Raw genomic sequence first — 27,015 nt, 5'->3', positions numbered from 1 at the left:
TGCAGACTTAACAGGGTTAGGGTTATCCATTCTTATCCATGGAGGGGGGAACTTATCACAGGCTTTTTGCTCAGTGAACCCCTCCTCTCACATGAACAAGAAAGTGATGGACTCTGCTGCGCTTTGCCTTCTCCCTTTCATTAAATCTGCAGCTCTGTGGGATGGCTAGATCAGTATTTCTAAAACTGTGGGTCGGGACCCACCAGGTGACTTGCAAGCCAATTTCAGGTGGGTCTCCATTTATTTCAAGGTGTATTTTGTTTTAATATATTAAACATGGTGCTACCATGGAAGGTGACTGCATTTGGGGAAATGTCACCGATCTGCACTTTTAACACGTTACTATATATATGCTTTTAACAATGATAGTCAATGGGGTTTACTCCTGAGTAAGTGTGGCTAGGATTGCAGCCTTTGGGATGTTTGGGGAACTTTTTTTTAAACAGAACAGCAACTGCTTGGGTGGATTAGGAGGGGTCCTTTTTATTTGAGATTAATATTTAAACTTATACTTATTGTTATCTTTTACGTACTTAATAAGTTTTGTCGTATGGGGGTCTTACATTTTTCCCTGCTTTATGGTGTCACTTCTGGTCATGACATCACTTCCAGGTTAATAACATAACTTCCGCTGGGTCCTGACAGATTGTCCTTCTAAAGAGTGGGTCCTGGTACTAAAAAGTTAGAGAACCACTGAGCTAGATGACAGGAAATTGACAGCGAGGAGGAATTTGCTACTTCTGACTGAACTGTAATTTTAATTACAAGGACAACATTCTTACACTGATCGGAAAGCCCTGCTATGCTGTTTCAAAAGCATGTCCAAAAGCAGCTTCTACCTTTCAACGTCTCCTCGCTGGTAAAGGAACTTGTTCCATAACAGAAATAGAAAAGTAGGTCCTATAACAACCCCTACTGGAGGCATTGATGCAAAGCTTAAACAGTCAAGAGATGATTTTCCTACAAGCACTGCAGGATACAGGACTGCTTCACACACCTCTTTCCATGTTTTAATTTATAAAAACTTTACAATTAAATAATGTACATTTTTAATTCCCCCAAACATGAGCAGCACACTTATGTACAAAGCTAAAATTAGAATTTTGAGACCATTTATGAGTCTGCATCAAAAACAAATGTAACAGAATTGCAGTCTGAAGAAAACACGACATAACCATTTAAATGTACAAGTATTTCTGGACAGGAACATATCACAGGCTGATTAAGGCAAAGACTCTGCTTACATTGACACTACCTACTTGTTCCTCCTCACATTCACTGGACATCCAAGTCTAAATCATATATTGGGTTGGAACCAAGTTTTGGTAGTCACGATCAACTCAGAACACAACCCCTTCTGTTCACAGACCTGATCACAGAACTGCGTCATGTCCAGTGTTGTTTACCCAGCTTTTGAGCTGGTCCCTCTAGAAGTACTTGGGGGGGGGGGAGAGAACTGTGCCCCAGCCTCTTTCAAAGTGTACTCTAAACACCTTCATTTGCCCTGCCAATTGCCAAACTGGTGCTTCTAAGCCTACAATACCTCTTATATCATCACAGCATGATGAGCACCAAATGTCCACCACTCATGATAAATTCACACGCTTTTCCCCTTCTTGCGGCTGCCACCTTATTGTCTGCCTGGATCTCGGACACATGAATCATCCACCACACCATTCTCCTTACAATCAGGAAACTCGACTGAGCCTCACTGCAAGCCCCAAATGCACCTCTGAAGCAGTTACACTGTTGGGATCTCTCTGGAAGTACCAGAAGACTTCAAGCAGGCATGAAAATTCATTCTTCAGCCCACAAAAGACCCAGGGATCTGGTCTATTTTAAAATTAAGAGGTTATAACATTGAGAGCAATCCCAAGTGCCTCCTACACAGCCATCTTGACAGCCAGTCAGGTGCCCTCAGTTTAGTCACGAGGAAACAGCCCCTGCACAACGGCTTGTTCACAACAAGGCCACCACATCTTGTCTCCACACCTGTGGCACACACTATTGGCACCACCCAACACTGGTTTAGAGATGCATCTTTTAATGTGCAACACGGCCATGTAGGAGATGGCCTTATATGCTTCAGCCACAGATATCCACCATCACTCACAGGGTGTTTCACTCCCAATCCACATGAGAAACAGAATGGAGAGACCAATCTCAAGCATGAGCCTGTTGCCATGAGTTGCTAGCCGTGGCAGGCAGCCTGCTCCAGCACTAGCCGCTATTTCGCTGACCCTCATCCAAATATGCCAAAGTAGAAAGTCCTGCTGCAGTACTGTCCAAAAGTTAGCAATCAGGGTATGGTTGCAAAAATCATGTACAATCTGTGCATTTCACCTGCATAGGACAGACCACTATTGGTGCCAAGAGGAATCTGCAATTCAACTTTAAGCACAAAATGCAGCAGCCCAAGAACCATTCCAGAATACAAACCAAAACCTGTACTAGGAAGAGCACTCCTGGGGTATTTCGCCTGTTCCCATCCAGAGAATCAGGGGGTAAAAACTGGATCCAAATGACAATTTGTCAAGGGCAATAAGAAAAGGACCAGGGAAGTCCTCATATTCCATGCTGGACTTGCAAAGGAGGTGGTGTCCCTCAAGGCTGTACAACCAGACTGGTGACACGTCACACCTTTCTTGCCCAGGGCTGCCTGTTCTTCTATCGGAGAGAACTCCTTTCGTCAACAAGAAAAACATTTCCATGAATAGCTCCAGTATCTATATGGCCTGCAGAACCAGACTTTCTTAAAAAGAATTTGTTTTGTTTTTTGGAGACCCAGGGGCAGAGGAGAAAGAAAAAAAAGAGTTCAGTTCCTTGAAGTGCTGGCACCAGAATTCAAACGCATGAAGGAGTAAAGAGAGCAAACAAAAGCAGGTCTCTTGTTAAGAGTCCCACAGCCCAGGTTTTTATTTCCCAGCAGCAGCTCAGGAAAGGTGTCTTCAGGGCCTCTACTGCTGCAGAGGGATGGCCACTCTGACACAGGTATGGCCAGCTTGTCACCAGTGTGCCAAAGACCCTCAAAAGTTATTTGACATTGCTTTTAACAATCTGTACAGCAAGCTTATTCTGCTATCTTCAGGTCAAAGCTAAGGAATATTTATACAGAGCAAACCACCTGAATTAATGTGCAAGGTTGAGCTGTGCCACCATTTTAGGATGATGCACAAACATAAGATTAGTGGTTGTTTCAAACCTCCCTGGAAGTCACTCAACCTCCTCCAGAGGCCAAGGAGCTTTTGCACAGATGAACTGTGACCCCAACTCAGTTTACTGGGACATTTATAGTGTCTAGAGTGAAACAAACAAGTAAAGGATGGAGCTGTACAGAATCTTCTGTCTCCTGAGCAACAGGAGACCAAGTCTGCCCTCCATTGCTGTCTGCCCTCCACGCAGGCATCAGAGCTTTGTTGAATTTACAAAACCTGGCAGATTCCAGAAAAGCCAAAACCAGAAGCATTTGCAAAAGTATATCCCAAGACAGTTACTGTAAATTCTGTACTGATGCTCACATATAAACTTAACACAGCCCATTACCAACTTATATAAAAGACTTTTTTCCACCCTAAACTTTTCATACTGGACTTGCAGGAAGTCCAGATCTGAACTATCAACAGTGAAGCCTTCAGTCGCTACAGAGGGAAAGAAACAGATGCCCAGCGGGCTTAGGAGGAAGCAACAGGAAAACTGATCTTCAGCTCACTTAAACCCAAACATCAGCGAAGAAGTCTGTGTTTGCGTGGACTGGAAGAAGTGCCCTGCAGGTTGCACAGGAAACAGCTGCAGGACCAAAAAGAATGGAAGTTCCATTGACTTGAGTCTTCTTTACACACACCTTGTCTGTTAGAAGATGATGAGTGAAAGAATTTGGAACGTTTTGTGTGTTAGGTTACTCTTCCACATCATACAGCTTGCAATCCAAGCCAAGCTGCGATGCTCTGCTGCTCAACACCAGTATGTGAAAGGAAGGAACCATCTCAGAGTGAAATTAGCCTCCGTGACAGATTTGAACACACAGAGAATTCTGTCTCTAAGCAGATGTAGGCCAGGTACATCCCAGCGAGCACACAGAGTATCTGGCTGAATAAAGATTTTTCTAATTTAGTACATGAGTTTGCCTCCAGCGATGGCACAGGCAGTCTGTTAGTTTCACCGGAACAGCCCAGAATGCAGAGGCACTTCTACACCCCCATTAAAACAATCATCAGTGGTGGCCGCTGGGCCCAGACCCTCTCCCAGTGATCTGAGAAGCCAATACTTGTGCTCAGCTGTCATTGGCAGTGTTAAGTACAGGGGCAGTGCAACGCTTCCATGCCAGACCTCATTCAACCCTTCCACTGTAACTTTTCTCCTGCTCTCACACTTTGCATTCAGACTACCAAGGAAAACAGAGCAGCTGCCCCTCACACACAAATCTTTTCCCAGGACAAAAACGTGGGTCAACAAGTACCTTGCAGTGCACTTAGGCAGTTGGCAACCACCTTTCTTCCTGCACACCTGCAAAGCAAGAAGCATTTTCCATGCATCACACCCACATGACATCTGTGTCTTCCAAAGCAAGACCTTTGGATGCACTTGGGTGGACACAAAGCAAAGCGGGGACTTCTGGTGAACAGCTGAGATTGGGTGGAAGGAAACACAATGCACTTGGACCAGCTTCAGGCACCTTCCGCCTCTCTGTGCAGCGCAGAAGGCATTCAAATGACATCTCCTACCCCAAATAAGCAAAGGTTTGTTTTAGTATGCATAAAGCAACAGTCTACTGAATGGCAAGAGCCAACAGTGGGCAACGATTCTTATAAAGTGAGCCTGATGTTTCTTGGTGGCCCAAGACTGAGTTTTATTGAACTGTCCTCAACCACTAACATCCTTTGGACAGGGCAGGCCCGCCCAATGAACATGTACAACAGCAGCAGGACAGCAGACAGATGTCAGTAGTGCTTAAGAAACTGGTTTCACGAAGAACAAGGAACAGGCAAGTCTCCCTTTGTGGTACTCCCTGGCTTCAGCCCAGACACCCAGCCTGCCTTCTCACAACACACTGCATACGTAGCTAAAATCAGAAGACAACATGGGGACAAGTCAACTGCCGGGAGTGACTCTCACAAAAGAACTCAGAAGTCCATTCAGTCTGTTGTGCGGTCTCTGGTGATCACGCATCACTGTGGTGCAAAGGTGAGGATCATCCAGCTGATAACAAAATAGAAGAGGAAGATGGGGTAGACAACAAGGGCTTTGCGGTTTGGGGGCTGGCTGTCCGCCAGAAAAGCCGTAGAAGCTGCAAAGAAACAGAGAAGATGACACTTGAAAATGGCTGTGACGCTCGTGCCGAATACAAATCTCAAATCAAAAGCATTTAGGAGACAGTTCTGAGGATGAAATAAAGTCGCCCCTGCACTGCTTATCTATCACTTTTCTTTGTCACCCAGAAAGAGAACACATTTCATAGATATTACAGCAATAAAGTTAAATGTATCTGAAGATTTTTTAATGAGTTTCTCATTTTAGTTCCCATCCCCCTTCAGAAATGTAAAATTGTAAATCTTAACGTTAAAATTGTGAGTCTTAAATATAAACCTTTCAGAGCCTCAAAACAGAGAAAAAATCCTCAAAATTTAATAAATAAAATCCATTTGCTTATATAAAAAATGCCATGTAGTTCTCCTTGCATGCTCTGGTCACATTAGGACATAAGGAAGACAGTGAAAATAATCATGACCGTTATAACATTATACTTGTGTTAAATTTCCCTTGTACGTGCTTCAACCAGGTCAGTGTAAAGAAATATGGGCTTCACTATATACCCTTAAGCTGATATAAAGTGAAATTCAAACCAACAGCCCTTCGCAGAAGGCACCAACAACATCACTCCTCATTTCCACAGAGAAGCAGCTTCCACAAGCATCTCTACATGTGCTGTGGTTTTAGGACACAAATATGGTTTCTCAGAACTGGGTGGACTTGTGTGCTTCTGAACCCCAATTCAGATGAAGACCACAGCTTAAGCAATAAAGACCATCATGATCATCCAGTGCACACCACCACCATATACAGTTTAAGAATAAACTTTCTGACTCAAAACCACGTGGTACAGTCTCTGGGCCTCCAGTTAGATTCCCAGATGTGAACAGCATCCACTGTGTTCAAATTTCTGTACACTGAAATCCTGCTGAAATTAACAGGGTGTGTAAACTGTGAAGGTCTGAAGACATCTCTGGACTGCTTCTCCCCTCTGACTTACCCAATGTGGACCAGCCAAACATGGCCATTACCACTAAGAGACGCACAATGAAGCCGCCAGTCCCAGGGTTTGTCAGGAACAGCACAAGCCTGCAGACCAGCAGGGCCACCGTCAGCGGCATGATGCAGTAGCCCAGGACACAGAGGCTCTGAAAGAATGATCTGGAGGAGGATGAGAAAAGAAGAGTGAGGCGGGCGGGAGAAAGGGTGGAGGAAAGAGACCTGTCGCACTGAGCTAAGAAGGCACCAACCTCTGCACTACTGGTGGCAAAAACTGGCTACACAAATTTACTCCTTCACAAATAAGCACAGGCCGTAATAAAGTTGGTGGAAGCATTAATCGCTTCATGGTTATAGAACTCAGGCACAACTTGTTACAGAGCAGAGATACAGATTATAACATGTCCAGGTTCCAGGCTCTTTCCTCCAGAGAAAAGGGACGAAAGTGCACAATATAAATTACAGTAACACAGGAAACAGGTCCTCAAAACACACACCACAGTCCTTGATGCTTATACCCATTTAGAGCACAATCCCACTGGACTTATCCCCGCAATACACTCACATGGTTCCTCCAAGAAGCTTCGAATTTAGTGTTATGACAACTGCTCCAAACCAAATGATGACAAAGACTTCTGCAAACTGAGGTCCTCTGTCTTCCGTACTATCCGCGGCTCCTCCCTGAAGCATTCTGTGGCAAAACAAAACAAGAGCAGCTGAGGACACGGCCGTCTAGTTTACTTCATTACTGATCTCTCACTCTCATTGTCAGAGATTTTCTCTTTATTGAAGGAAACATGGAAAGTCCACATGAGTCAGGGTACTGTGTCAACATATGGCACCAGCAGCAAGTTGTAGCATCAGGGCAACGAAACCCATGAGAACCCCAGGGCAGGAGAAAAAAATCCTTTTTTTAACCAGCACAACAAGCTGGTAAATAATGTGCATTTGATTCTAAATTGCTTGAATACTGTAAACCAGTGGTCTCCAAACTTTTTGGCCAGAGGGCCGCATCAAATATCTGGTGCTGAGGGTCAAAAAAATAATTTAAATATAAAATTTAAATAAATAAATTTGAGATGGAACTTAGATGAGTGAATAAATGAATGAATGGGCTCATTCATTCATTCAACCTCCATGGTCCTTAGAACAACCTCCAGAGACAATCAGAGCACAGTTCTGGTCATGTTCAGTTGAGTGGGCCAGAGGCTTTCAGGAGACAAAAGGTTGGCCATGGGCCTGATAGAGGCTTGCCATGGGCTGCATCTGGCCCCCGGGCTGGGGTTTGGAGACCCCTGCTGTAAACTATTGCAACGCAGAGTCTACAGCACAATCTTTCTGTATTGAGCACAGGACAATTGATGTGAGGGAACTTCTGTTTTGTACAAAGCACCGAATGCTGCAAGTCCACATACAACATTAGATGGTTGCTCCCTACAAGGTTTAGAGTCTACAATTATTCTTGCTGTTGCCACACTCATTGAGGCTATTTTGTCCCAATGAACAACAACCCAAAACCAAAGAAATGAGGAACCCAGGTACTCACAGTGCAAGTAAAACACACAGGATTAGTGGGCCCCATAAATCCCCTGTTGGGAAAGAAAGGAACAGTGCAATGCAGATTAAATCAACAACGAAAAGAAAGCTGGACATAGTCCTCCCCCACCGGTTTCAGCCATGCTCCAAAGGTCACACACATCCCACCCCAACTCTGCACTTTGCATACTAAATATTTTCATTTAAACAATTTCTCCAGCAGCCTCTGCATCATGAACACCATCATGAACATCATGATGCTTTTGTACACCACCTGGCAGCGCCAGGCCCATTTAATACATCAGAAGTGTTTGGAACTATGCCCACAACTTTTGAGGTTTTGAAACTACTTTGGTACTTACAGTCTCTCAGGAGGGCACTGCTCTTTTTGGGATACATGACATGGACAAATTTCTTCCCCACTGCTTTGAGATCCCGCATCTGAAATTTCAAGCCATCATGTACATTAACACCCCACACAGGGTTTCAATCCAAAAGGCATTTACAAAAAATGTGTTTCCGTGTTTACACGGATAGCCTGCAGGCGCATAAAACACAGAGACAGACCCCGGCTGAGGGGCACATTTCTTTACACTGCTGGTCACAGCCCAATGCGAAGACAGAGGTGGTGCTACAGTCTTTCCAGATTGGCCTTCAGTACCCTGTTCACCAAAACTGGGCAATGCGACAGAATTGTTTTCTCTGCATAGTAATTATACGCGTGAAAAAGAACTATCAATTAAAGACAACTAGAAAATTAGGTAACACCAATCAATCAAAATTTGTGACCGTTTTAAAAAAATCATCTGTAACCAAGAACTGGTATCCAACAACAAAATATTGTGGCACGCACCATGTCTCTTGGAGGAAGCTCTATTGGACTCCATACAGATTACTCCACAGTAATGGAGTAATTACTCTTACATCCCACAGGCTGCAACCCTCACCCACTTTCACTCCCATCTTCCTGGCCCTTTTCTTCCCCCTTCTTCACCCCCACCTTTGTTTGTGATGCTAATCTTTTCCTCTCACCCTTCAATCAGCTAGCTCTGCAATGCAGTTTAAAGCCCTGCACTATGCACACATCTCCAGCCTCACCCCACACCTGGATTCTGAGAAAGAAGTGAATGTTTCAGTGTGCTATGATGCTTATCTAGGAATTCAGTCTCCTCCTCCCCTGGTTGTTACACTAACCAATAAGCAAAGAGTTCAGGGTGTTTTGCCCTTGTTGGGGATTCTGTTCTGAAAGTTCCTCACTTCTGTAAACCTCTGGAGTTCAGGAAGTACCCAGAAACCTTCACTTTCATCAGTGGTCACATTTGGGCTACATTCGTATCTGCTCTCAAGAATCGTGTATCCTGAACCATCAGCTCTCAAGTATCCTGATTCTGCTTCGATTCCCCCTCCCCACTCAGAAAGGACTCTTACAATTGTATCCCTGACTGGCTCATCCAGCGTGGAGTAGTCTTCATCTGGGGAGTGGGAGCCCACAGGAACCGTGATTTCTCCCTCCACCGGAATGTCCTGCGAAATGGACACGTCTGCCAGGCCTGCAAACTAAACATTTTCAGACAGATGTTTAGAGATGAACAAGCTGAGCACTGAGGCAGCTGCAAACAAATGAGAAATGTGGCTGGGGCAGCACTAGAAAACAGGCCTTGTTTGGACGTCAAGCAACTGATAAATCTGGGAAGGGCAGCAAACTGGAACACATCAGAACAAGGTCCTATCCGCACCTATCAGAGAATAAGCCCCACTGACTGCAATGGGGCTTACTCCTGAGTAGACAGGCACAGGATTGGGCTCTGAGTCCCCAAACCCACCACCACTCTCCCCCCCGCAGCACATTCAAGGTATACTGCCCCTGGATCTGGAGGCTCCGTCTGGCCCCCACACACACTCTCTCTCAAGACCATCCAGCAGCAGGGAGTTCCACAGGACAGCCCACCCACGTTCTTGCTTGAGATGATCCAGTGACAGGAAGTTCCGCAGACCAGCCGCCCACGCTCTCAAGACAACCCAGTGGCAAGGAGCTCCGCAGGCAAACCTCCCCTTTCAGTGGCAAGGAGTTCTGCAGGTCAGCACCACCCCCAGTGCGCTCTCAAGACAACCCAGTGGCAGGGAGTTCCGCAGGCGGCCCCCGCGCAGGCGCACTCGCCACCCCCCAGCCACCCACCAGTGGCTTCGCGGCGGCCCCGTCTGCTGGCCCCGCCGCGTCCTCGGCCGCCGCCATCTCGGCTCGGCTGCGGCAGGTACGGAGGGATCGGCGACGTGGAAGCGGTTCCTGCCTGACGTCATCGGCGCGCGCCACCCAGGACTCGCAGGGGCTGTGTCATCCTACGGCCGCCAACGCCCACTTCTGGAGATCGCGCATGCGCAGATCGGACTGAGAGAGCTGTGCCGCTCTAGGCAGCCGAGGCTCCATGGGCGCCGGGGGAGGGAGGAGAGCTGGGCTGCGCCTCTGTGCCGCTAGAGGGAGCAGGAGCGCAGCTCTGGTCACTGCAGACAGGGAGGCTGTCACTCTGTGGAACTCCTTGCTGCAGGAGGATGCGCCTGAGGCTCTGGGTGCCTTTCAGGGAAGGCTAGACAGGGGCTGGCTGGCAGTCACTGGTCTGTGGGACTCCTTGCCCCCTGCGACGGAGTGGCACAGGCTCTGGTGCGCTCCCTGCGGTGGCATCTTGTCAGGAGGTGCAGGGAGCTGGACTAGATGGGCCAGCACTGGTGGCGTAGCTGGAGGGGGGTGGAGCAGCCAGTGCGGCAGGGAAGCGGCTCCTCATAGCAGGGGGAGCGAAATGGAGCCGTACAGGGAATGGCTGCAAAGAGAGGGGCTGCTTGCTCGCCCCACTGAGACACCCCCCAGACTGGGCACTCCACCCCCCCACCAGCTATGCTACCAGCCAGCAGAGCTCTTCTTGTGTTCTTATGACGGCTGGGCAGCCCTTCCTTTCAGTTAACACTTAATCCTGTCCTCTGGAAGCAGCTCCTTCCTTGCTTGATATGGATCTTCTTCCCAACAGATAAGCTGCCCAACAGAAGCAGCTGCCTGTGAACAGCCTTCTGTGCGGCAGGGGAGAGGAACTGTCTCTCTGTACCAGCACAGTGTCTTTTCTAGTGCTTGTTTGCTGGGGAACGTTTTTGGGTTGAAAAGTGGTGTATAAATACAATTGCTAATAATAGTGATTATGATTATTTCATTTCTTTTATTAACCACAGTATAAAATATTCAAGAGCACTGAAACTTTAGTGGCTGACAAAGAGGGTCTTGAACGTCTTCCCTTTGCCCCAGCAATGAAAAATCCCAGAAACCACCCAGAAGAACAGCTACATTTTACAAGGACTTTGAAACCAATTTACAATTTGCAAAAAATGTAAATGATGCACAGCATTCCCCCCCCAAAAAAATACAGATACAAAAAACTCTGTGCGAGTTTCTAGCTGTAAAAATTCAATACATTCAAAAACAATTTTAAAAGCACAATCACAAAACTTTGAGCAACAGCTGAGGCAGTCTTGTCACATTCCCTTTTTAACAACTCAGAACCCCCCCACCCCGATTAATGCTCATCAATCATAAAAAGAATAAAAGGAAAATCATAAAAGGTATAAAAGGAAAACATTAACCTACATGTAGTGAAATGTTTGTATTTAAAGATGGTCTTTAACTTAGCCCACTATTGCAATTATTACACCACAGGTTGTTTGCTCCTGTTTTGATCCTTCACTCCTGCCCCTTATGGCCCCCCCCCGCACCATCTGAGTTGTCATGGCAACAGCATCATTGGAGGAAAGGAGGAAAACAGGGTGTCGGGACCTGTCCAGTCACTCAGGAGAGCAGAAAGTAGCAACTTTCAGAGGAGTAACCTTGTTTTTTGCTTCAGCAGCCTAACAAAACCTCGTGGCTCCTTAAAGATTAACACATTTATTTTAAGGTAAACTTTCATAGATTAGAGCCGACTTCATTGGATGCAAGGTGGCTCAGATAGCGCCATGATCCGATTGCAGTGGGGGAGATCTTGATCATCCCTGTTTTGATATTTTGTCCATTTGATGTAGATTGTAAGCGGTTTACTTCTGTATTGTGCCTGGAAAACTCTTATGGTAGGTTTGTAGTACATCAACACTCTTACTACAGTGAATAAATACTATCCCTTTGTACTGGAATGGCTGCCCAGCCGCTGGCATTCTTGCTTCCTTCTCTGAATAACGGTGAAATGTTAAGACTCCCCTGCAGGAGTCTACAAAAATTGCTTACCTGTGTAAGCATTCCATTCAGCGACCCATGTTGCATTGCCTATGGCCATGGGCTAAAAATGTATTTATAAAACAGATGCTTATAGGAAAACTTACATGATAACACAGTGTGTGACTGCCTCTCCCCCCCTCTGAAGGCAAGGGAAGCTCCACTCCTCTTGCTTCCAGAGGGTCCTCTGAGTTCCTCTCTCCTTGTCTCACTCGTGAAGGTCCATCACGAAAAAAGTTTTGAAAGAACTCTGGCTCCTTCTGATAGTCATCTATAAATTTCTGAAACAGGTAAGCCTATGCAGACAGGTCCCCCTTCATTTCAGCCTGCATTGAATTTTTGATATATATATATATATTGATATATATGATATATATATATCAGGAGACGTGGTGGCTGAGTGATTAAAGACACTGGACAGTTGGCAACCCAGGAGTTTGAGACCCTGATACTGCAGAACAGGGTGAGCTCCTGTCACTTGCTCCAGCAGTTTGAAAGCATGTAAATGCAAGGAGATAAATAGGTACTACTTAGGTGGGAAGGTAACAGCATTCTGTGTGCTCCTCCCCCCCCCCCCCGCCCCATCATGCTGGCCACATGACCACAGAAGAAAGGATTGCAGCCTTTAGGATGCTTGGGGAATTCTTTCTAAACAGGTGCTTGGGACTGGTTCTTTGTTTTCAATAAATGTTAGTTTTAACTTGTTGTAAAATGTAACTACTATATAATATCCCATTTCCTCTTATTCCTTGGGATTGAGGCACCAGTCACAGAAGACAAAGGAGCAGAACATTGTTGGTGCTGCAGAGTTTTTTTAGTTGAAATATGTTAGTATTTAAAAAAACTGAAATGAAACGAAAGTGAAAATACTCCTCAGTGGTACATAACAATAACTCCATACCATACCTTGCATGCAGCCCCTCCCCTTTGGAGCCATTCCTGGCAGTGGGTGCAAAATGGAAGCATTCCCCTGGCTCTGAAGGGGAGGGGGCCGCTTGCATGCAGTGGTGAGGCTCCCTGCAAAACTTAGCACTTTGCATCCCCTCTAGCTATGCCACTGCAGGATCCTGCTTATTGGAAGGGAGAACCTGGGCAGGATTTCAGGTTTGTCCTCTGAGCAAAACAGGCCCAGCCTTGCTGCTCCACAGGGTATTGCTGGGCTGAAGCCACAGGTACATTTTCTAAGCTGTGTCCTGATGCCAGGGAGGACAGACTTAGACAGCTTGAACACACACGTGGAGGGGTCTTTCCCACCAGCCAGGATCCTTCTCCTCTAGCAGACAGAATGAAGAAAATGAAGAGAAAAAGAAGGAGCTTCCTTGCCTTTTGTGTGTCCACCAGTTGGGCTGAAAAGGTAAAAAGGGAGAGTGCCCCAAATGGCTGCCTTGCATTAATCTTCCCCCTTCCTCTCTGCAACATTCTCTCGCACCTTGAGAACATCTCACCACTTTTCTCTGCTCCCATAAGCAGCAGTCACTGCCATGGGGAAAGTCAGGAAATGCTCAAGGACACTGGGACACAAGGTGAGCTGTGCGTTACGCAGAATGAGCACGAACAGGAACTGCCACTCTAGGTGTGCTTCTCATGCACAAAGTCAATCGTGCAGGCACACCACACTCCTACAGCCCGCTCACAGAGGGCAGGCAGGGTGTGCAGAGTCTGGGCCTGAAATGAGCCAGTAGAGCTGTGGGAGGCTCCTACTGCCCCCTCCACTTTGCTCAGGCAGGTCCCAGCTGAGGTGCTCCACCTCTGCTCTCTAGAAAGAAGCCAAGCATCTTCACATTGTCCATGTCACTCAGTGTGGCATTCCATCCATATTTCAACACCAGGTTCGCTGCTGGAATCCAGGTGCTCAAAGAAGCCATTCAAAGCCAAGCCGAATCCTCCCAACCCGACAGAGGTCTCAACAAAGAACTTGGCACTGGGCCAAGGAAACTTGGAAAGCACCAAAGTGGCGCTCTTGGGCTGCGAGCCTGAGCAGATCGTCCGGGAGACAGAGGGTGTGTTCCCCCCCTTAGTCCCCCACCCCCAGGAAGCAGAAAGTCATTGCTGTGACTCGAGACGGAGATGCTGTCAGACATGCAGCCTCCTGCCCCCGGCAGCCCTGTCAGTCCAGCAAGAACAGCTGGAGGCTGAGCAAGGCGGGAATCACATTTCCGCAGCAAAGCAGAGTCTGAAAAACGTCAGCTCAGAAATGCTGATTGCCGACAGGCAGACCCTGCCTTGCTCTTCCTTCTGTCAGTCTCCCTGGGGCAATGTCATCACAGGAAAACAAAGTCCCACCACAAAATCCAAGCCCCACCACAGGAGGTGTATGCAGGCAGGTGGCAGTGAGGCCATAATGAGGCATAAGAACATTATCAGCAGCGTCTCCTGCTAGACAGAGTGAAGGCATGACTAGAGGTGAGGTCCTTGGAGACACCAGATTCTGAGGCTGGCAGCAAGAAGAGACAATAGGCCAGTGACAACCCTGCCTGGATGACCACAGCAAAAGTGAGCAGAACTCCCATGCTAGTCACAGGTGCCTAGTAGAGAACATTTTGTCAGGTAGAAGCAAAGCCACTGGAACTGAATGAAATTCCCTCTTCCACACACTAACATGCCTCTAGTATATCTAGCTCAGGGGTTCCTAAAGTGTGTTTTGCGACACTTTAGGGCATCATGGCACATTCACAGGGGCATAGCAGGATCTTCCCCGTCACCTCCCACCTGTTCCCCATGGGTGCTGCCATCTTGGATCTTGCAAGATTTCGTGAGATCCAAGATGATGGCATCTGGCTCAGGTCTGGAAGAAGGGAGCTGTGGGGGTGCTGAGATCCAGGTAAGTTTGGGAACCACTGCTCCAGCCCAAATCTGTCTTCTGCACCACTGTGAAAAATGCAGACCCTGTTTCTCCCCTGGCAGCAGATGTCTGTCAGGATCTCTGAGATGTTTTTGGAAATGAATCTTCACTCAGTTCTCCCAGGTGACTGCTCCAAGAAACTTTGCTGCACTTAAATATTATTCAGTGCTATGTATTACAATGACGGAAGTGCTGTACACGGCACCACCTAACCTGCTCCTCACGTGAGGAACAAATCAACCATGATGTGCAAGTTAAAAATGAGAAAGGACAAAAGGTAGATCAAACATTTCCTCTGAAAGAAAGCTCCCTCTTTGGGGAAATGAAACAAGTCACCATTTTGGTGACTAAACCCGAATATTTAATACAAGAAAGTTTGCTCCACAGAAAACAGGCTGAATGGCTTTTGTCCCAAAAATGCTGTCCAGAGGACAAATAAATAAGAAAAAACAAAGTCACAGCCCAGTCCTGATTGCAGGTCAGCAAAACACAATATTTTCCCTGCCTAAGAACTCGAAGCCCAGAACAATAAAGGCAGGAGAAATGATACGTTGGACCTGCACAGAGAACACCACATGTCAGGAGTTGAAATCATCATCAACAACAACAACAAAATGTGGCAGCCATAAAATTCCCTCCAAGGGATCACGGGGATACCTTGATACCTGCTCACATAGTGGAAAGAATTAATCACAGCAATTTAAAGAATCTGCAAAGAACTCTGCTTGTCTCACAGGTTTTGGGTGAGAGAATAGAACTCTATTCCAAGAACACAAATATGCCCTGTGAAGACTGATCCGAGTCAGGCAGCCAGACCGTTGGCTGCTCATTCAAGAAATGCAAAAGACAAGCCAATGGAGCTACAAATGAGTCCATCGGCACCAATGGCTTGGAACGTGCGCCCTGATACTTAATAGTCGGTAGACCTCCAGCCACCAACTTCTGAGGTCATTAAAAAGGAGGAACGCAGAGGATCTTCACAACTCTTTCAAAGTATTATCAAGATGGTCCAGGATTGGACGCGACAGGAGTAAATCTCAAACAGACATGATGCTTGAACTCACCCTGAGTCCCAACTTCTCTCTGCAAATAAGTGGTTCCTGCTTAGCCTAGGATTTTACTCCAAGATGCAAAGGTAATATAGTTATGGAAGTAAAAACCCATTTCAGCCAACTGCTTCCCTATCTTGGCACCTCCAGCTGCAGGATGATCTGGTCCTCTCTGCCGACACAGAGCTTCTGGTGGACGAGGTAGGTCTAGCGCTGAATGTCCTGAGCTGGGCTCCCAGTGAAGTGATCATGCAGCAAAAGCAGGGCATCGAGGTGTTGGAGCCTCTGCAGGGCACAGGCCAAGGTAAGAACAGGGAGAGTATCTTCAGCATCGTGAAGGTAGGCCACCAGCTCCTTAAATCCAGATATCTGGCTCAGCTGATGGGATGGGACCCCCAGTTCGATTCCCAAGTGGCTGAAATTCCTGAGCCCAGGCAAGGGTGAATCCAAAAGGAGGGCAAGCGACAGCACCAATGAATCTGGAAGACTGCTTATTGGGAGACCTAAAGGATGAAAATGACAGAGTGAAGAGAAGACCCAATTAACTGCTCTTCTTTCTGGGGAGATCACATCAAACCACAAAATATCTCTGGCACCCACCCCAACTATGCCGGTGAAGACCTCCCTGTGGCCACATATCACTGGCAAACAGTGTGCAGCTCTTCACTCACCTTGTGTGATGTCGCCTATCTCAGTCACAAGGCTCCAGACATTGTCTCCCTGTAAGAGAGAGTCATTGAAAAGATCTGGGGTTAGCAAGTGGTCAACAGTGGCTGGGAACTTCTGCTCACGCCCTCCACCATCATTCACCATGGATTGATTCATCTTTCTTTAATTACTTTCTTTTTTTAAGTTTACATCTTGTTTCACCTTCCCCACATAAGCCCAAGAAAACATTATCAAAACTGTAACAACTTGTACAGGCATCCCAAGGTATCCATGGGGGATAAGTTCCCCCCCCCACGGATACCAGAAACTGTGGATATGGAAGTTTCCTGCTTCCTGTTAATGTTTGCTTAGTCTTCTCCAGCATTCAGGCTGCCTTCCTCCTTTTCTTCCAATAAGCTTGCATGCTTATAGCATTTGGTAAAAGACATTTTTTGCTTAGCACAACTGTAAAGAAGATAAATCAAGGTAATGAGCATGGAAGGAGGCTAGCAGAACTGCAGATAACCGGATCTGCAGATATGGGGGGGGGGGTGCCTGAATAAGAAATCATTACACTGAAACACTAACAACAACAGATAAGAATTAACCAGAAAAAGACCACTGGGAAAACGAACTGTTGACAAAACATCTGATTCCTTTCCAGGTAGCTGCTGCTCTTGTTCAGAGAAGAAGGTCAGAGGAAACTTACCAGCTGCTCCCCACTTTCAGCAGTTGGATTTCGGAAGGAGGAACATGAGGCTTGAGAGGATTCCCAAGAGAGTGAGGCTGGTGCCACTGGGTGGATGTGACACGCCGGACCCTCAGGTGTTAGCTCAGGCCTGCCTCTTGTACCCCTCTGAGCCGCCTTGTCTTGGCTTTCGGAGTCCGTGAACTCTGCCTGGCTAGAGAACGTCTGCAGGTCCAGCTCAGTGCATTCCACGGGGGCGTGAGGCCAGTGGGACTGCATCTCAGTGGCACAGGAAGAGAGTGGAGCCGGGCCACCTGGGTCTCCCCCAGAGTCCTGCCTGAATTCTGGGAAAGAAGAGCTGCCTGCAGAGCATTCACTGCACCCTGAGTTCCTGAGCAGGGGTTGAGTCTCCAGGGAGCTCCTTGCTGGCAGGGCTCTGGAGCTGATCAACTTGGACGCGTCCAGATCTGGCTGCTGGTGAGGCAGACGAAACCCAGAGATACCGGCCTCTGTGACAAATTGGACTGCATCACCAGGAGCTAAACCAAAAACAGGACAGATTAAAGAACAAACGTTAGGCTGTGTGTGCAACATGAGCCAGTCCCAAAGCATCCATGAACACATGCACACATCATGTGTAAATGAGTGGCACAGATACCTTGGATGCCACTAGCAGCACACCAACACTTCTACTGCCCTATCCCGATAAAACAGGGGTTAGGCAATCACCTTCCTGTGGCCTTTGGCAAGGGCTTAAGTTCCTGATGCCCAAGCAGCAGGGACTTGACAACTGCTCATGGCAAGAGAAGCCAGCCTGGATGGCAGAAGCCTGAAACAGCACCCTCTGGCCAGAGGAATCCTGACTCGCCAGAAACACTTGGGAAGCAAAGAACACAGAGACAGCACAGGGTTAGCAAAGGCAACGAGACACCGACAACAATTGTATCTGTCTTACAACTAAGTACACAAAAGTTACATTTTTAACTAGTACTGTATGCCCACCTGCATCTATTGACTGGAAGTCATCTGGGCACACTTACAACTTATAAGGAAAGAAATGAACTAATCCTCTTTCACTTTATTATTATTATTTTTAATTATGTTAGTTTATTCTACTTCATCACAGCCTATGCTGGACTGGTTATATTCTGCAATTTGAGAGCTAGCCAAGATCCTGGGAATTACAGATATATTGTTGTAGGATTCTTGCTGCTGCTACTATTATTATTATAGTGATTAATACTGAAAAATGCTTCTACGACTATAGACAATGCCAAATTGTCACTGTTCTTATTATCCACCTCTTATACTTTTCTGCTTATAACCCCCTCAAAGTGGTTAAAGCAATAAAAGCAAGAGAACTGTACAGACACTACAAAATCCTAAGAATACCGGAAGCAGAAGTAAAACAGCACCACTTGAAAACAATAAGAAATGCACTGAGCCCAAACAAAACGAGTTCTTGCACTGGAATAAGCACCCAATGGTTCCACAGCACAGACAGTATGGACAATGCAGTCCCGCGTCCTGGTCCAGTTCACTGCCCACTGTCCATCCTGCCTATTTGTTCCTGCTCATATCATACTGGGGAAGTTAAAGGGTTCTTGAAGAAAAGAAGGAGCTGCAGGTTTTGAAAAGGGGCTGTCAGGCCAGACCAGAGTCAGCTTAAAGCAAGGAGTTGGTCTGAGAGCAAGAAGCTGGTCTAGAGAAAAAACTAGAGCATCCTCTACACAGGAGAAGAAGAGGGACAAAGATACCGGACGGAGAAGAGACTCAGCAGGACCAGGGAACACAGAAGGGAAACAAGTTCCAGACTCACCACGTTGGCACTGGCTCTTCCAGAACCGCCGGCAGTAGAGGATGGAGATTGTCAGAAGCACCAGGGAGATGACGGCCAGGGCACTGCTGGTGAGCACCACAAGGGCCAAGTCCTGAGTAGGGGCTGGCGGGCTTTCCACCTTCACCAAGCTCACTCTAGAGCGGCCTGCAAGGGTAGCAGTGAAAAGATTAGAGGGAGCAAAGTGAGGAAGAGAGGGGTGCATGTTCTGGGGGCTCAAAGGGTGGCCTCTTTCCACCTGCTCAGGGAGGTCCTCCTCTACATCCCACCAGTGACAGTTTTCACTTCCATCTTCAAATGCAGCTGCTGCAGCCTCAGCCTGCAGAACCAACTAGCCAGGAGCCTCCGTATCCACTACTGCGGCCCTCAGCAACTACACTGTGCACGAAACTTCAACACCAACTGTGCTCATGAAGTTGCTGGGAAAAAGCACCACCACACCACATCAAGCAAAAGGGATCCTTAAACCCGTTTCCCGTTTGGTAATGTTCCCATGGCCAATTTCTTTAAAAACTGGACTTGGCAGGCTAGTGCTTGGTCCCCCATCAAGCAACACGGTCACAGAGGGATTTCTTCTAAAGAGTTTTATCATAAAAAAGCTTTAGAACAGTGAGGTAAGTATTAATATATTCTCTACAGGAGCTTTGCTCTTCATTGGGCTTTCCAGACAGTCCTCAGGGAATGCTTCTCGCGTACCTCAGCCCTTCCCAACCATCTGCTCAGCAGCTTTTCCTCAGAGCCCCCCTCCCCCCACATTCTTTTCCAATTGCCCTTTTAACTGCTCTTTTCCAAGAGTCCAATGCCCCCCCCCCAAACTGCTTTTCCACCCAACTGCCACTCCATCACACAAAGTTCCCTCCGGGAATGACTCCCTGCTTCTTGGGTGCACATCATCAATGCTGGTCCCCCACTCTCCGCTGGTGCCATAGTGGACAATGCAGAACAAACCCAATTTCTTCACCCACCCACCCCCATCCATTCTCTTGACAGGGGGACAGAATGCCTCTACCTTTAACCATTGTATAGAAGAGGGAATTTGGGCAGGTGCAGCTTTTTGAAACCTTCCTTGTTGAGCTGCACCTGCCCACATTTCCTCTTCTGTACAATGGTTAAAGGTATAGACCGTCTGTCCCCCTTCATATCTGGTAACCCTATTTCTCCCCAGTTGCCAACCTCACCTAAGATGCTGTGAATACCCAGAGGAAGGCCTCTGAAGGTGGCCTTTGCAAATGGCCAGGCTCATGTTGGAGCAGGGTTGCAAGTGGCTGCAGTCCAGAAGAACTTCTTACTCCTTCCCATAGCTGGGAGAAGCAAAGGAGGCATTCTATGCAAACACACACACACTGTACATGCTTGGTGGGGACTGCAGGACCCTGTTTTTCTGTGGGTTGTATTTGTATATCCTTTTAAGTGAACGGCACATCAAATGACTTGACAAGGGCAAACCAGACATGACAAGTAGGTTGTTTCTACGTACACTGCAGTTCAGAAGAGGGGGTCTGCTTGGTGCAAGGGACACACTCCAGATCCCGGAGTCCTCCGATCTGGGTTTTGCTGTAGAAGCTGTAGAAGAAGAGGAAAGAAGATGGAACAGGGTCTCGATGAGGGGAAGTGCAAGAGGGCCACCTGCCTAATGAACCTAAACAGGGTAGGATGATGCTTTGTATCAAATAGCTGCCTGCAGTCACAGGAGGACTATGTTTTGCCAGCTTGGAATCTCCATAAACATCTCCCTGGTTAATCTGAGGCCATATAGAACTAGATCCAATGGGTACAACCTGCAAGGGAGGAGATTCTACTTGAACTTCAGGAAGAAATGGTCAGGGTGAATAGACTGCCAAGGGAGGGGGTGGATTCTCCCTCACTTGAGACCTTCAAGATGAGGCTCAATAAGCTCCTGCATGAGATGCTCTAGGAGAAGTTCCTACTACAGCCAGGGAGTTAGGCTAGATGGGTCCCTTCCAACTCTAGGATTCTGTGTTCTTCAATAACCCTTCTGTAATAGAACTCTCTGTCACAGCCACACCTACACAATGCAAACTGTGCCTTTGTCTGAGTTATTGCAATCTATTCCAACCAGACCCCGCAGACCCCATGGTACACACCCAGGGAAGCACTCTCCGCAGACTGCGTCAGAGGTGGCGGTGCAGTTGGATCTCTGGACGCGATTGATGAGCCTGCAGGAGAGGCAGGGCTTGCAGCCACTGTGGCCCCAGCTGTCCTTGAATCTCCTGGGCTGACAAGGAGTGCAATGCGCATCATTCCCTTCACCGTAGCCACACTCCTGGGAGACAGAAGAGACGTGTCTGTGACTATAGCCCTGCCCACATTCATCCATCTCTTGATAACAGTAGCCTGGTCATTGGCTTAGATTGGGGGAGGGGCGGGTCACAAGAGAAGCATTGCTGATGAGGAATTTCTACCACCATAGACAGAAAACGTTTCCACAAAGGCCTTCAGCAGTCCTTCAGCAAAAAGTCCTAAAGCAGTGCCAGTTGTTGCTGGATCAAGATGGGCGTTAAGAAGATGCTTCAAAGAGGGAGGTCTCCAGCCTGTGCCTGAAGGCCAGCAGAGAGGGAACCAGTCTTGGGTCCTTGGGGGGGGGGGCATTGCATGGGTGGGGCACTGCCACAACTTACAGGGGTTGTCCTAGCACCAGGTGGGGGGGGGGGCTAGCACATATGACACATGGAGCCCAGAAGGTCTGGCCTAAAGCCCTACCTCTTACCTTGGACAGCTCCAGGCCAGGCCCGCATTCCCTGCAAGGGCTGCACTTCCCATGGTCATCCAGGTACTCATTATCTTGGCACTCCACTGGGTTGGCAGGCAATTGAGGCACCTGCCGATGGAGAAGAGGGGCGCAGCAGAAGCAAGTTAACAAGAGCAGATATACTCATTGCTGTCATGACTCAATTGTGAACCTTCCTGAAGATCCCGGTGCAAAGACTACAGATATCGGTCGCCCAGCATGACCATCTTTGTCCTTCTATGTTCAGTTTTCGAACTGAAATGTGCCTCTTCTTGGGTCTGCTGCACTTGGAGAATCCTAACTGACTTCCACGGGCACTTCTGGTGCCTCGTGGAACCTCCATGAGCAGAGACCACCTCCACCTCCATAGATCAGTTACTGAAGACAAAGATGGGTGTTCTGGCCACAGGCAGGAAGAGATTGCTGCATGACATGTCACCCAGCAAAGCAGTGATCACGTTGGGACACAAACAAGCTCCAACTCAAGCAGGAACTGCTCCCCCTACCTTTCTTTCCATAGAATACCCTGAGATGCATCTGTAATGGAAGATCAGAAGATCATCAGGTGGATGATGTGGTGTTGATAGTGATTCCGTTTTGACAGCTGGTTGACAGCTCTGGGAAGGGCAGGGCTGGCTCCACAGCTGTAATCAATCAAGGCCAATGGAGACCTGGTTGGACACCTGAGCTTCATTTGACCTTGATGTGACCCAAGCTAACGAGGTAGCTCACAGCTGAGCTGCATTTGGACTTAACAAGGGTAAGACTTGCAGGATAAAAGGCAGCTTCAGAAGGAGGTGGCCAGGAGTGGGATGCTAACCCAGACCTACAGGAGAAGGGGACTGCCAGGACCCTGCTGGAGGAGATGCTCTGCTGGAGAGAACAGTGCTGGAGAGGAGGGACTCTGCTTCAGAAGACTGGACTGTGCTTTGGAGATTGGATTGGACTTGAATTGGAGGCTTCAGACCTTTACCCACTGGGTTAAGTGGAGTTCTGGGGAGGGAAAGCCTCTGGACAAGAGGACTTGCAGGGAGTGTCTGTGTTTATAGCAATAAATTTGGTTAGTTGCTATAGATAAGGAGTTCTGTGTTCATTCCTTTGCATACCACAGCTGTTGTTCCTAGAGATAAAGAGGGTGTTAAATAGCCAAAAAAGCAGGCATTAGAAGGGAGTTGGGATATTTGGATGGGACAAATTGGCGTAGTTGACAGGAGTCGAAAATTAGCATAGGACAGCATCTGAGTGGGAAGGCTTGCAGGTAACCAGATAGAGAGACCAAAAGGGAGGGGTGTCTTGTGCATGTCAGTAGAGAGAGAGAGAGAGAGAGAGAGAGAGAGACCTTTCAAGCTCCAGATTTCCTCCAATGAGGAAAGTGGAAATGGCAATTCTTTCCTTTGGGTGCACTGGAAAATGTCCTCTAGGTGCTAATGGGATTTCCAGCATTTGCACAGAGTATTAAAACTCAGAAGGACCTTCAGTGCTTGCACCAGCCACAATCCCGGTAGAGAACTGAAGCTGCAGAACCTCTCTGTTGTTTAGTCAAGAATTAACAGCTCTTCATTGGAGCATGAGCTAGACCAGTGGTTCTCACACATTTAGCACCAGGACCCACTTTTGAAAACCAGAATCAGTCAGGACCTCCTGGAAGTGATGTCATGAGCGGAAGTGACATCATCAAGCAGGTCAATTTCTAACAATCCTAGGCTGCAATCCTACACACAATTACACAGGAGTAAGTCCCATTGACAATCATTGTTAAAAGCATGGCTTGTTCAAAGTACAGGTCTGAAACATTTCCCCAAAAGCAGTCACATGCCATGGTAGCATCATGTCTAATACATTAAAAATAAAGCATTTTAATGAATGGGGACCCACCTGAAATTGGCTCATAGAAACATCAGAACAGCCCCGCTGGATCAGGCCATAGGCTCATCTAGTCCAGCTTCCTGTATCTCACAGCGGCCCACCCAATGCCCCAGGGAGCACACCACCTAGTGGGTCCTGACCCACAGTTTGAGAAACACTGAGCTAGACACTGGTTCTTGTTGTTATATATATATATATATATATATATATATATATATATATATATATATATATATATATATATATATATATATATATATATATATATCGCGCCATCGATAGCCTTGGCACTTAACCAAGTGCAAGAGGACAAGCATTTCAGCTGTCTGTCTGTCTGTGCCATCACCTCAGCTCAGGAGCTTGGTCTTTTCAAATTCTGCCAGAGAGCAGCTACCAGAAGGTGGTCCCCACCTGGAGAAGCAGAATCAGGAGAAGCAGCATCCCTGCAGGTCCTGCTGCCTTCGTGCCGACACGCTCCTGGCTCAGCAGGTGCCCGGCCTGGGAAGCGGTGGCTGGCGGTGGGTCTGCACAGGAGGTCACAGGAGGAAAGCAAAGCAGGGGCTGAGCAGCGCGCAAGGCCACCCGTTGCGCCCAGGCAGGCACTGGCCTCCCGGTGGGCCAGGGCTGCTGCGCCCCTGCGCTTGACCCGCGTCTCGGGCGAGGGGAGGCGACTCTGCCCGGCCAGCGCACCTCCCGGCCCCGCCGCCCCGCTCCCAGGAGTGTCGCTGCCCGCTTCGCAGCCGCGGGGGCAGAGCCGGAGCAGCGCCCCGCCGGCATGCCCAGCGAGCCCCTCTTGCCGTCCCCGGCGCCCTGCCAGGCCGCCCGGCGCTCGCCCGGCAGGACCCTCCTGGGCAGGCAAGCCCCGACTTGCCCGACGGCAGGGCGCCAGGCGCGGCTCGGGGTCGCCTGCGCTGCCTCCAGCTCGCCAGCCCCGACGGCAGCGGCCGGACCCCCTCGAGGGCGCCTGGACCCCCGGCCGCCCACCGCGGCTCTGCCAGGCCCGGGCGCACCAGCGGCTCCCGCGCTGCGGGGCTTGCCCGGACATGCCTCTCTCCTCGCTGCCCGCGCGCTGTCGGCGGAGGGTCCGGGGCGCACCGGCTACCCGGGAAGGCTGCGGACCGCAGCAGCCCCGCCCCAGCCGCGCCCCGCCCCGGAGCACCCCCGCTGCAGCCCGTCCTCGCTTACCCGGGAGCAGGACCCAGGCACTGCCTGCCATCCTGCCAGCCCTGAAGATGCTGCCGGCGCAGCGCGCCCCTCCCCGGCTCCGCCCGCACTCTCCTGGGAACACCGCGGGCCTTACTTCTGAGTAGGCGTGCCTCGGATGGGGCGCCCCCATTCCCCCCTTCCGCACAACTCGGCAGGCTTCCACGGGTGCAGCTCCTCCCAAGCCAGGTGTGGGGAGGGGGCCAGGGCTGCAGCCCTTCCAGACCCTTCAGCACCGGGACCCACCCAGTGGGAGCATGACAAACCGTTGGGACCCACCGGCAGTGATGTCCTGCTCGGAACGGAGCAGGAAAAACTTCCAGGGCCAAGTACGCAAGAGCCCCCTTCATCCTGACCCTACAACTTGCCCAGGACGTCCAGCTATTCTGTAGGATGCCCACCCAGAGAAGGGGGCATCCTACAGATGCACCAGAGAAGGGGGCTTCTCTGGCCAAGTGAAACAATGTATGGCGTATGACAACGGGGGGGGGGGGGAGACTCACTTTTGATGAACAGACTGGGGTCCGAGCCTTACAATATTCTGACCAGCGCTGTATCGTTTCTCCCTTCTACCCATGAAGGGCTTTCTGAATTGCACAGAACATCTTTCTTAACTCAACAGCATTTCCTAGTTTGTCTTTCACATTGTGCTTATCAAACCTTTGCACAGTTCCTGCAGACTGCTGTGTTGCAGCTGACCTGTAACGCAGCAGCACGTCATCCTCTGCATGTCTACTCAGAAGAAATAACTCCCACTGTGTTCAATGGGGCTTCCTCCCAGAAGAGTGTGTATAGGTTCTCACTCTTTTAGCTCCAGGACCCACTTTTTAGAATGAGAATCTGTCAGGACCCACCGGAAGTGATGTCATGACCAGAAGGACATCATCAAGCAGGACAATTTTTAATAATCCTAGGCTGCAATCCTATCCACACTTGCCCAGTGTGGACCCATTGCCTATCATTGCTAAGAGCATATACAGAGTAGCCTGTTAAAGGTACACATCTGTAACATTTCCCCAAATGCAATCACATGCCATAGTAGCATCAAGTCTAATATATTGAAAATAAAATTTTGAAATGAATGGGGACCCACCTGAAATTGGTTCGCAACCCACCTAGTGGAGAAACACTGGTGTATAGGATTGATGTCTCAGAGGCCTTTTGCTTGGGGGGGGGGGAGAGACAGCGCAGTGCCACAGGTTTGCCCGGAGACGCCCATCTGTTTCATTCTCCTGAGCCAGACATTGCTACTTGCATCAGGGTCAGGGATCCATGCTCCCCTTGCAGAAGGGGTGACATCATCCTTGATGAGATCTTGTCTTTCAGAGATCCAGAGGCTGATGCAACTGCCTTCCCCAGGCTGATGTCACTGCAGCTCTTGTATCAGCTTGCGCCCAGCTGTCCAACAGAAGCACTGCTCAAGTTGGTCATTGCTTTGGTGACCAGAAAGTGACTCAAATCTTTAGCTCATAAGAACATAAGAACAGCCCCACTGGATCAGCCCATAGGTCCATCTAGTCCAGCTTCCTGTATCTCACAGCGGCCCACCAAATGCCCCAGGGAGCACACCAGATAACAAGAGACTTCATCCTGGTGCCCTCCCTTGCATCTGGCATTCTGACATAGCCCATTTCTAAAATCAGGAGGTTGCGCATACACATCATGGCTTGTACCCCGTAATGGATTTTTCCTCCAGAAACTTGTCCAATCCCCTTTTCAAGGCATCCAAGCCAGACACCATCACCACCTCCTGTGGCAAGGAGTTCCACAGGCCAACCACACGCTGAGTAAAGAAATATTTTCTTTTGTCTGTTCTAACTCTCCCAACACTCCATTTTAGTGGATATCCCCTGGTTCTGGTGTTATGTGAGAGTGTAAAGAGCATCTCTCTATCCACTCTGTCCATCCCCTGCATAATTTTGTATGTCTCAATCATGTCCCCCCTCAGGCGTCTCTTTTCTAGGTTGAAGAGGCCCAAACGCCGTAGCCTTTCCTCATAAGGAAGGTGCCCCAGCCCCATAATCATCTTAGTCGCTCTCTTTTGCACCTTTTCCATTTCCACTATGTCTTTTTTGAGATGCGGCGACCAGAACTGGACAAAATACTCAAGG

The 27,015-nt window shown here is 48.5% G+C and overlaps 2 protein-coding genes across 2 annotated transcripts; both read right to left on the bottom strand.

The window, feature by feature from the left end:
- Positions 1-800: 800 nt before the first annotated feature.
- On the bottom strand, positions 801-10,070 carry YIPF6 (Yip1 domain family member 6). Its single transcript, XM_066640264.1, has 7 exons — positions 9,959-10,070; positions 9,211-9,339; positions 8,145-8,223; positions 7,793-7,835; positions 6,812-6,937; positions 6,248-6,408; positions 801-5,284 (listed from the first exon to the last, which is right to left on the bottom strand). The coding sequence occupies exons 1-7, from the start codon at positions 10,013-10,015 to the stop codon at positions 5,166-5,168; spliced, it is 714 nt and encodes a 237-aa protein (XP_066496361.1). The 5' UTR covers positions 10,016-10,070; the 3' UTR covers positions 801-5,165.
- A 5,900-nt stretch (positions 10,071-15,970) lies between these two features.
- On the bottom strand, positions 15,971-24,746 carry EDA2R (ectodysplasin A2 receptor). Its single transcript, XM_066640208.1, has 9 exons — positions 24,096-24,746; positions 21,815-21,925; positions 21,192-21,370; positions 20,564-20,649; positions 19,069-19,233; positions 17,979-18,125; positions 17,271-17,788; positions 16,585-16,633; positions 15,971-16,416 (listed from the first exon to the last, which is right to left on the bottom strand). Exons 1-9 carry the CDS (start codon positions 24,744-24,746, stop codon positions 16,121-16,123), a joined length of 2,202 nt encoding a protein of 733 aa, XP_066496305.1. The 3' UTR covers positions 15,971-16,120.
- Between the last annotated feature and the right edge of the window lie 2,269 nt (positions 24,747-27,015).

The sequence above is a fragment of the Tiliqua scincoides genome, chromosome 12 (genome assembly GCF_035046505.1).
Source record: "Tiliqua scincoides isolate rTilSci1 chromosome 12, rTilSci1.hap2, whole genome shotgun sequence".
NCBI classification, from domain to species: domain Eukaryota; kingdom Metazoa; phylum Chordata; class Lepidosauria; order Squamata; family Scincidae; genus Tiliqua; species Tiliqua scincoides.
Note: the sequence above shows the minus strand (reverse complement) of the source record. Positions and strands in the feature narration are given on the sequence as shown.